At 39.0% G+C, this 10,546-nt stretch overlaps 1 protein-coding gene across 1 annotated transcript; it reads right to left on the reverse strand.

Annotated features, from left to right (window-relative positions):
• Positions 1 to 949: 949 nt before the first annotated feature.
• RGS2 (regulator of G protein signaling 2) lies at positions 950 to 4,216 on the reverse strand. The gene is made up of 5 exons (XM_054452494.2): positions 4,066 to 4,216; positions 2,967 to 3,068; positions 2,803 to 2,864; positions 2,084 to 2,250; positions 950 to 1,823 (listed from the first exon to the last, which is right to left on the reverse strand). The coding sequence occupies exons 1-5, from the start codon at positions 4,173 to 4,175 to the stop codon at positions 1,629 to 1,631; spliced, it is 636 nt and encodes a 211-aa protein (XP_054308469.1). The 5' UTR covers positions 4,176 to 4,216; the 3' UTR covers positions 950 to 1,628.
• Positions 4,217 to 10,546: the final 6,330 nt, after the last annotated feature.

A 10,546-nucleotide genomic window follows, 5' to 3' on the forward strand; every position in this document is an offset into this window, starting at 1 on the left:
TGGAGGTCAATTTTTCTTTTGGCAAATCAGAAAAAAAATGTTCTTAGTGCCATATGATTTCTAAAGTCCCTTACTACTTTACAAAACCAGAAAGGCAGGAAGGTCTAAAATGAAGAGTCAGAGAAGACAATGGGGACACCCAAGGTCACAAAGCTATGAGAAATGATTACTTTGGGTCAGTTCTTCCAACTCTAAAATCAGGGTTCCTCCTCCTTTCTTATCATGACCATAATCAAGGACATTGAAAAAACAGCCTGATGAGGAAGGGGTGTTTTTTAATTAGCCAGTTTGAAAACAGATTCAAGGGCTTCCTCTCTCAAGTGGAAAAAAGCACATTTCTGGATTTAAGTCTAAGAAACAAAAGCACACTTCTTTTGACTTTATCATTACCTAAAGTAACAGATTCTTTGTTGGCCAAATGAAGGCATGAAAATCAGGAAAATTCTGAGATTTTGTATTGATACATCATGGAAGGCAACAATTTCAGGTATGTATCTTGGAAGCCCATGCCGGTACCTGTAGGGGAGCTTGGAACCAATGGAAAGTAAAGACAGGCCTACATTGACCTTATTTGGCTTCTTTCATTTGAGAAAATTATGTGAATAATTTTTGTGCTTGTCTCCATTACATTTACTTCTCATATTTAGCTGGTACTTAGATACTCACAGAAGGCTTTAGATCGGTGTTTCATTAACAAGCTTGATTTTTTTTAAGATTAGAAAGCATAAATGCAGTGGTTCTAAGGATGTGACTTCCTTAGGCCTACATAATGCTTATAGGTTTTAAAAAAAGAATTATCTGTCTGCAACTATCATTTCTCAGTTCTGAAGACTGTCAGTTCTCACTAGGCAGGCACTAAAACTGAAATGTCTTTTACTATAAAGATGTTTTCCCTTTATCTGCCACATTTCCAGTTATCAAAAATAAAATCACATCTAGACTCCAAGTGTTCAACATTATTTATCAAAATAAATTTATTAAAAGTATTCAAAGACCACTTCAAAGTGTAGCTGCCTTCAAGACAGATTTTTGGCACTCATAACAGACACTGCAGTTTTCAACACCATAGCACTCATTCTATTTCACACATCATTTTTAACAATGCAAACACGGACCATTTCAGTTTTAGCATTACATGAGACAACAGTACTGATGATCTGTGGTCATAAGAACTTCAATACCCTTGCACATAGTAAACACTTTACTGTTATTGAGTCCTAAACTAAAACTACTATGTGGTAACATGGATCGATTTAGGGAAAGATGTACAACCAGCTACCTAAGGCCACATAATCCCAGATCTATTGATTTTAAATGCTTTTGGACCAACAGTATTACATTGTCTCTTTCATCATCTTACATTCCTGCTTTTCAGAGTGAGACACCACGTTCAGACCACCTATTCCCTTCTTGCGTTCTGTACACAGTGAGGGAAGCTGTTCTGATACCAGCTTCTCCTAGTCAGTTACTGGCTTCCTGATTCGCTACCCAACTTTGAATCAATAGTTCTGAGTGATGTTTCCTGAACACCCAGGCTGAATTCAAGGTCAGTCTTTATGGCAGGTCACAGTCTTTCCCCTCAGGAAAAAGAATGAAATGTCCTCCATTTCTGGGCTCCCTTTTACATTTCATGTAGCATGAGGCTCTGTGGTGATTTGTGGCTTTTTACACAAGTCCTGGTAGAATTCTGACTCCAAGAAACGGGGATAAGAGTTGTTCTCCATCAAGCTGTATACCCTTTTCTGGGCAGTTGTAAAGCAGCCACTTGTAGCTTCTTGTATATTCTGGGCAATCAGAGTTTTGGTTTGAAAATCTATGTTTATCTGAAATAAAACAAAAAAGTTGTTTATTTGGTATTCAGAGTTAAAGATTAAAATTTAGTATTTGAAAACAAAAAATAAAAATTATAATGTGTGATTAGCTTTACTAGCTAAGTCACAGGAGAACTTTAACATAACTGAAAGCTACGATGTGGAGGGACTTTTACCCCTCCTTCTAGCCCCGCTTTGTCCTTGATTATTTTGTTTCACTTTTGTGCTAAAAATGTCCAGATTGTGCTGAAATTAGGAACTCGTTTCCTTACCTCTTTTGGAGCTTCCTTTTCTATGAAGTCAGTATATATTTTCCTTGCTTTTGAGGACAGCTTTTGGGGTGATTTGGTTTTTTTGAAGTCTTCACAGGCCAGCCAGAATTCAATATTTTCTTCACAGAATTCCGACTTTAAAAAAGCCCTGAATGCAGCAAGACCATCTGAAGGGGGCAGAAGAGAAAGCATGCAAAATGTTAAGAACTGAGAGACCAAATGATTCCTTATGTTTCTCCTATCCCTCACATTTTAATTATTTCTAAATGAATTTTCTAGATTTCGCTCAAACCTGTAATTCTCAAAATTTAGCTTTTTAAAGACTAAGATACCAGTAGGCAAAAGGCTTATGTTGGCACTCTGCTGCAAAAATATAAGTACTTTGCTGTCAATGCAAAGTAAATATTTATAGGGGAGCCATAAATTCTCTGGCAACTAAGCCTCTTGAAAACATTGTATGCAATGGAAAAACTGACTCAACCTTAACTATAAGCAACTGCCACTTTAATTTGTTTAGGCTGATTTTCTTCCCCACCTGGAGGGAATATATGCATTTATTTCCATGGTTAAACCCTGGGAAATAAAGGAGAGAAAAACAGGCTTTATCCTATAGTGACTGCAGTCTAATCCCCCTCAGGCAAGTTGCTCTTGTTAGGTGGACGCAGCCTTTCCAGGCTTTTGAGATGTTAGTAATGGCTCCAGTTCAAGAGTTAACTTACATTTGCTGGCTAGCAGCTCGTCAAATGCTTCTGACCACAGCTGTGCTTCCTCAGGAGAAGGCCTGCAAGAGAGGTTCTGCATGTTAGCTTACGCACATCAGAGTTCCCCTTTTCAGTTCAGCAGCTAACTACTGATATTTGCAAGCACAGGATTCTCAACTTACTTGATGAAAGCTTGCTGTTTGCTTTTTTTGCCGGTTTTGGGCTTCCCAGGAGTAGAGGAATTTTGCAAGAAGTAGCTCAAACGGGTCTTCCAATCTTTTAAACTAAAACAAAAAATTTAAAAAGATAATTACTAAGTAGCAACACTTGAATATGCTACTGCAGCTGAACGTATTTTTACCAAATAAAGTCACCCAGTAACTAGAGACAAACCGCATAAGGCAAAGCAAGAACTCTTCAAATAACAGTCTTATGCACTTAACATTTAAACTTCACGTACTGAGCAGTTTCATCCATTAATCTGATCGTATCTACTAGTTTTACAACTAAGGGCAGGGCTACCTAGAATCACTAGGGTATTTTAAAGAATTGTTAATGAATTTAGTTCAAAAGGCAGATACTATTTCTGGCTCACAAAGGGCATCAGTTTGTTTGCAAGGTTAATTACAATCCCGAGTCGTTTCGCACTTTAATGAAAAGGACGGACATAGAACTGTCTGGAGCCGGCCCACTCTTCTCCTCTTTAGAGCAGGAGGTTCTGGACCACGCCAGAGACTGTACTGTACAAAGAGGTGGGTGATTGATTCCCCTGCGCTCTTCCTTCCCCACCTACAACACTTCTTTTAAGCAGACGCTGCATAACAATTATTTGTTCCACATTCGTGACTGGGTGAGATCTGCTCTATAATTAAAAAACAAAAATGGATTTTAAACGAGTATATTCAGAACTAGCAAGAGCATCTCCTTCCAGTAGCTGTGTAAGCTGATGAAAACCCATCATGCAACGTATGAATGTTGGGGACGCACTTCAGCCGCAGGATTCTGATGTCATTTTGAATGCAGGAGGATAAAAAGCCAACCCGCAATTTCTTAGCGCATCAACCACCGCCCTCATATCAACTGTCTCCCTCGGTTCCTAAACCCTACCCGAGCATCACCCAGACTTAACCTTACTTAACAAATTGACCTTTTCGAATTTTTTTTTTCCCTGCAGAGGCTCAGGCTAGTTTCCTAACGTCTAAGGCGAGCCCGAAAGTACCGCGTTTGCAGCTCGCAGTGTGGGGCAGGGGGTGGCGGGAGAGGGAAGAAAGCCATACTCACAGGGTCCGTTTCATCTTTTCCCGCTTCTCCTCGCTCTTGGGGCCGCTGCCTGCGCTCTTGTCCATGGGGCTGCAGTCGTGTTGAACAGCCAAGAACATAGCACTTTGCATTATCGTCCTCCAGCTGGAGCCCTGACTGTTGCTGGGTGTGCGTCGCAGCATTTATAAGAGGCCTCCGCTTGGGGGCGGGGCCTCGCAGCTCCGGCCCCGCCTCAAGAGGACGCGGATTGGTCGGTTGCAGACGGGCACGGGTATGGGGTCGGCGCCCGCCAGCGGCAGTCACGGCTGCCCCAGAAGGGTCTCGAGGCCGGGGAGCTGCTGACGTCTGCGGCCCCGGTTTCTTGCGCACTCGGGCCACATAGCAGCGGCCAGCTGGGGCAGGTGTGGGAGTAGACGGAGAGTCTTCAGTGTGGGCCGCTGCGCACGACCTTTTGCTGAAGCGTGGCGGCCGGGCGGGCTAGAGGACTTTGCGGCGGAGGGAGGGAGCCGAAGTTGGCTGCGGCCCGGCGGGGGCGCAGGCGCTCCCTCACCCACCCTGACTGGCTCTCCAGCCCGAGGCCAGAGCGGCGATTCCCTGGCAGGAGGAGGTCGCCCGCCACGAGGCCGGAGTGCAGTGGCCTGATTTCGAATGAAGAGTGGGATTTTTCTTTCTTTTTTGAGCGCGTTGCCTGACCCCGCGCCTCATTTCTTGTTTGCTGTCCTGGTGTAGGACTCATTCGACAGCCCCTGGTCTATGAACTGAGGCAACGGGGAGACCCTCGCCCGTTTCTCTCTGCCACTTAAGGAAGGAGTAACCTGAAACGTTGGATTGCCCAGGGGCAGGGTGGGACCTGCTCTGCAGCTTACTGGGGCGTCTTGGAACACTTTGAGAATGAACATTAGGGATTGAACAAGAGAAAGTTGCTTTATCAGAAGACAGTGCTTTAATTGGATTTGCATTTTTGATCACTACTAGGCACGTGGCTGGGTCTGTCTATAGGGTCATTCCTCAGGAGCCCTTGGTCACATCTCCTGCCAAAATAGAAATCACAGTTTTCCTTATGCTGGGAGAGAAAGCTGGAGACATAGAGATTTCATAGCTGTAATGCACCAGAATTAGTGAGTTCAAGGAGTCAGGATTTCCTTATGAGTCATTCTTGTTGAGTTAGGATTTACCAGAACATTTAATAACTGGCAAAAAGTAGGGGGGAGGAGGAGTTAACGGTTTCCTTGATTAAGTTTTATTTGTTAATTCTTCAAGTATCATCTCTACTCCTGAAGGTTTAAAACGACTTGATTGGTAAAGACAAATAGATTACCTCAACCACAAAATGAGTTGATTTCGGATAATATTATCAGAACTAGCCAGTGAAATGTTTAAGCGGCTTTGCAACCAAGTTGCAGATATTCTCTCTACTTTGTATTCGACTTCTTAAAAGAAAATTGGAAATAATTAATATATTCTTACGGTGAGCTGCCAGTAGTTGGAGCTCCAAGTTTGACTTGGAGGGCAAAACCTGCAGTTATTATTTAAGACAACAGTTGTGGACTTTATTGTGAAAAGGAAAATCGTGTAGATTTCAGTAATAGATACTTTGAAACATGCTTGTTAACTCTAGGAATGCCATTTTTTCTTAAGCATATGCTCTTCCTCTCCTATACTTTGCATAATGTTCCTACATCTATTTTCACTTTCTGATGACTCAGTACGTATTTATCAGCTATCTGTAATACGCAGACACTTGCTTTTTCTCACCAGTGTAAACCTCAATATATTTTATACTTAGAACCTTAGATGTTAGAATTTACTCATAGACAGTTAAATTCGCTGGTAGGCCAGGAGTTCTGGCAAAGAGGCAGCAGAGAGAGAGAGCTGGAGTTCTGACAAAGAGGCAGCAGAGAGAGAGAGCTGGACTTCTGTCAGGAGACCCAGTTAGAGCCTGGGCTTACCCAGTAAATGCTAAGTAACTGTTGGGACACTAGCTTCACACCTCTTTGAGTCCCAGTTTCCCATCTGTAATAAGAGTAACATGTATTTTGTTGCCAGCCTCATAGGATATTATGTGACTCTTACATGAAAGGTCTTTTCTAAGCTCTAAAGTACTGTACGGAAGTTTATTACTGATTTGCATATGTGTGGAAAAAGGAAATGTTCAAACCATAGCTGTTCAAGATGGAAAAATCATACGAGGATTAACTCAAACGTAATTAGGTTGTAAATATGTAGGTACTATTAAATATCAAGATGTTTCAATTTGTAGGTACACAAATACACAAGAGAAATTTGTAGAAGATCAAGCTCATTATAGATATTTAATAAATGCTCACTGGCTAATACATAAGAAAAATAAGGAAACTGGTTAACATTTCAACTTTTCAGGCTGGGTATTTTGGTTCATGCTGGAAATCCCAGCACTTTGGGAGGCTGAGGCAGGTGGAAGGCTTGAGCTCAGAAGTTCGAGGTTCAAGCATTCAAGTTACAGTGAGCTATGATTGTGCCATTGCACTCCAACCTGAGTGATAGTGAGACCCTGTCTCTTAAAATAATAATAATAATTAATTACACTTTTCATATATCTCCAAGCCGAGGAAGTTTAATCATCTCAATATATTAATGAAAGTGAATATACATGTACCTGTGTAAGCAACTGGTTTAAATATAGATTATTCTTGATGTTTTGTGTTTAATATAATTCTTTACTTTTTCCATAAACCCTTCCAGATCAGTGACTGATGTTAGGTGGCAGAAAATTAATTTTTCTCTGAGAATTATGTGCTTGGTTAATAAATCTGGATGTAAATCAACTTGTAATTTTTGTATCTATGTGTAATTTTAAGAATTAAGGCAGTACCTGCTATAGAAACCTTTTCCTCAAAAACTTGCCATGTTAATGTCTTTAAAAAGACAGGCCAATATATGTATATTTACATATACATGTAATATATGTAACATGAATATATACATCATATTTCACGCATATATGTAATATGTATTACATGTATATTTACATATGCATTACATATATTTACGTATATATATGTAAAACAAAAGCTGGAATCTTTGATGACTTCCCTTTTTGTTGTTGCAACTGGCTTTTAGGTAAACAGAATTGCTCCACATAAAGATGACACATATTTTCCATCCTGTGGTAGAGGAAGAAACAATGCAGTGGGTTGTAAAAGTTGCACAGCAAAACCGCAGTTTGAGAGTGGCTGATAACCTAACCATACATTTTCTGTGTTGAACCTACCATGCCCTCTACTGGAGAGATTGATTGAACAGATTAGTGGTGGAGGTTTTCCAGATAATTTGTGAACTTTCTATATTTTTAAAAAAGTTTATAGAAGAAGGCAAAGAAAAAATACAAGTTTCTTGCATAATGTATCTGAGATTCTTGTATTATATATCTTGCGTGTCTTAAATTATGAAGAGTAAAAATTTCCCGTCATACATCTCCCTTCTGCTCCCACTCTATGCTAACCATTATTAATAAAAGTTATTAATTTCTATTCCTATTAACTAAAAATATTTGTATAAAATAACTCGCCTACTTAAGCTTTAGAAATGTGGAAGCCATTGGATGCTGTGGCTCACGCCTGTAATCACAGCAGTTTGGAAGGCCAAGGAAGGAGGCTTGCTTGAGCCCAGGAGTTCAAGACCAGCTTGGGCAGCATAGCTAGACTCCGTCTGTACAAAAATATATTAAAAAAAAATTACCTACGCATGGTGGCATGCACCTGTAGCCCCGTCTACTCAGGCGGTTGAGTTGGGAGGATTGCTTGAGCCCAGGGACTTTGAGGCTACAGTGAGCCATGACGGTGCCACTGCCCTCTAGCCTGGGTGACAGAGGGAGACCCTGCCTCTTAAAAAAAAAAATAAATTAAAATAAATAAATGAATAAATAAATAAAAATGGGAAATTTAGGAACCAAGATACTTGCTTTTAAAAACACAAAAGTATCATTCTGTGTATTATTCTGTGCTTTGCTTTTTTCAGTTAGTAAGATATTTTAGTTTCCAAATTTCTAAGAGCTGTAAACCTATCGTTTACCTTATGAAATGTTAAATAGGTGGGTTAGTTAAAAAAAAAAAAGGAAAAAATCGGGAAGTTACATGCTATGTGGTGATAAGTAATTGGAAAAAATGAAAACTTTTATTACCCTAGTTGTTGAATATATTTAAAGAAGTATAATGCCTGTCTTTTAAAAATTTTTTTGTCCTATTTAACTTTAGTTGGTGAAATATTCTTTTAACAGAATGAAAATATGACCTCATGAGATTCTGTACTATACTCCTTAACCCCTAATATGATCTGAGATTTAAAAATTATGATTAATTTTTGAGAATGTAATTTTCATACCCAGAAGCTGAGAGAAAATGAGTGTTTTTGTCAGAAATGAATCACAGGTTAAACCTAATACTTGACATGTATTATAGCTAAGTTAATAATTTTACCAATCCTTGTATTGATAATTCCAGTTAGTGTAATTCCATGGTTCTGTCTTAAATTTATACCAAGTATATACCAAGTATATGATATGGAGTATGTCATATTTCCGATACAGGCAGGTCCTGCTTAAATTTAATAGCCCCCTCTTTACAAAAACATCTAGATGCCCTTCGTAAAGCAACAACAGGAGCATCATGAAGTTTTTTTTTTTTTTTTCCTAAAAAAATACTAACGTATATTGAAATACCTTAGATAGGTTGTTGTAGCTATTAGGTCTGTAAGGTAAAGGACTGTTAAGTATGAGGTCTGAGTAAGGGAATTGTTGGTGTTCCTGCTGCTACACTCTTTTTGTGCATGGAATACCAGGGGAGAATAGGTGATATAAATACTTTCTTATAAAATAGGTTACATAGTTGGCATATTGTCTATGAGTTAAAGCTAGGAATTTCTTTTCTGGTGTTTCTTTTGACTGAGATTTTAATTTCTGTCCCTGGAATTTTGCCAAACCATTGGAGTGTCAAGTGTCCTATTGACTACTTTTTTGAAATTTGGGGATATTAAGTTAACAAAATACAAAATTTTAAATATCTATATGATAATAGTCACAAAGTCTTTTTTTAAAAGTCTGAAGAAAGCCATTTTTCATCTAGTAAATAAGGAATCTGTTTACATTAGTATTTCTTTTTCAGTATACTGATGACTATTCCTATGTAGAGAGCATTAATCCATTTTAGACATTGATTTTCACAGGTTTTTATTCATGGACTATTTCCTAATAACCTAAAACCTTGTGGATTTCTCTCCCAAACACATTTTTGAAACAAAAATTCCAAAATCTCAACAGAATTAATTAGAAAAAATATAATGCTTTTAAGAGATGTCTGTAGGCCTTGACACAATTGCCATGTGGCACTAGTCCCCTCAAAAGTTCCCAGTTTCAAAAGACAGAATAATTTTGCAGTTCTTTTCATGAAGTACCCTTAGGAGAGTGGGATGGCTAGAGGGGTTGTCCATAAATGGGATACTTGCTTTTTGTTCCTAGTTTCTGCCCTAATTTACTTATAACTCAGGCATATTGTTTAGCTTTCTTATGCTTAAGCTACTTATTTTTCAGGCACAAGTAGTTATAGCACTCTTCCTTTGTAGGAATTTAAAAGAAAACAATACTGGAAATGTCCTGGACAGCTTGGTAGATGGTAGTACATGGTTCTCAGGACTGGCCTTGAACTAAACTTTGTAGTAGGACTAGTTTCTTCTAGGTGACTGTTCTGTCCATTTTTCTGTCTTGCTCCTATGCAGGACCCTCATTCTTTTTGGGGGATCTGTTTGTTTATGAAGTTTCCTGGTGGTCCTCTTGGGCCCTTCCAAATGCTCCTTTGGGCACATCAGCGATGTAAGGTTACTTTTTAATTTAAAGAGTATTTTTGTAGAGCAGATTACAGCACATTTGAGAGGAAGGTACAGAGGTAGCTCATATGTCTTCTGCTCCCATACATACATAACCTCTCCATTACTAATATCCGACAGTTGATAAACTTATATTGACACATCATTACCACCCAGAGTCCATAGTTGACATTAGGGTTTGTTCTTGGTGTTGTACATTTTGTGGGTTTAGACAAATTTATAATGACATGTATCCACCATTATAACATCATAGTATTTTCACTCTGCCCTAAAAATTCTCTGTGCTCTGCCCATTCCTCCATCCCTCCCCCATAACCCTATAACCCCTAGCAACCACCAATTTTCTGTTTTCTGTCTCCATAGTTTTGCCTTTTCCGGAATGTTATAGTTGGAATCATACAATATGTAGCCTTTTCAGATTGGCTTCTTTCATTTAATAATATGCATTTATGTTTCCTCCATGTCTTTTCAGGGCTTAGTAGCTCATTTCTTTTTAGTGCTGAATAATAATTCCATTGTCTAGATGTACCACAGTTTATCTGCTCACCTACTAAAGGACATCTTGGTTGCTTCCAAGTTTTGACAAATATGAATAATGCTGGTATAAACATTCACGTGCAGGTTTTTGTGTGGGCGCAAGTTTTTA

The sequence above is a fragment of the Pongo pygmaeus genome, chromosome 1 (assembly GCF_028885625.2).
Source record: "Pongo pygmaeus isolate AG05252 chromosome 1, NHGRI_mPonPyg2-v2.0_pri, whole genome shotgun sequence".
NCBI classification, from domain to species: domain Eukaryota; kingdom Metazoa; phylum Chordata; class Mammalia; order Primates; family Hominidae; genus Pongo; species Pongo pygmaeus.

Excerpts from the sequence above, each read along its gene's own strand:
- RGS2 (XM_054452494.2), bottom strand. The coding sequence starts at position 4,175 with ATGCAAAGTGCTATGTTCTTGGCTGTTCAACACGACTGCAGCCCCATG. Across the intron at positions 3,069-4,065 it reads GAAAAGATGAAACGGACCCT|TTTAAAAGATTGGAAGACCC; the intron begins GTGAGTATGGCT and ends TTTTTGTTTTAG. Across the intron at positions 2,251-2,802 it reads CGAGCTGCTAGCCAGCAAAT|ATGGTCTTGCTGCATTCAGG; the intron begins GTAAGTTAACTC and ends TGCCCCCTTCAG.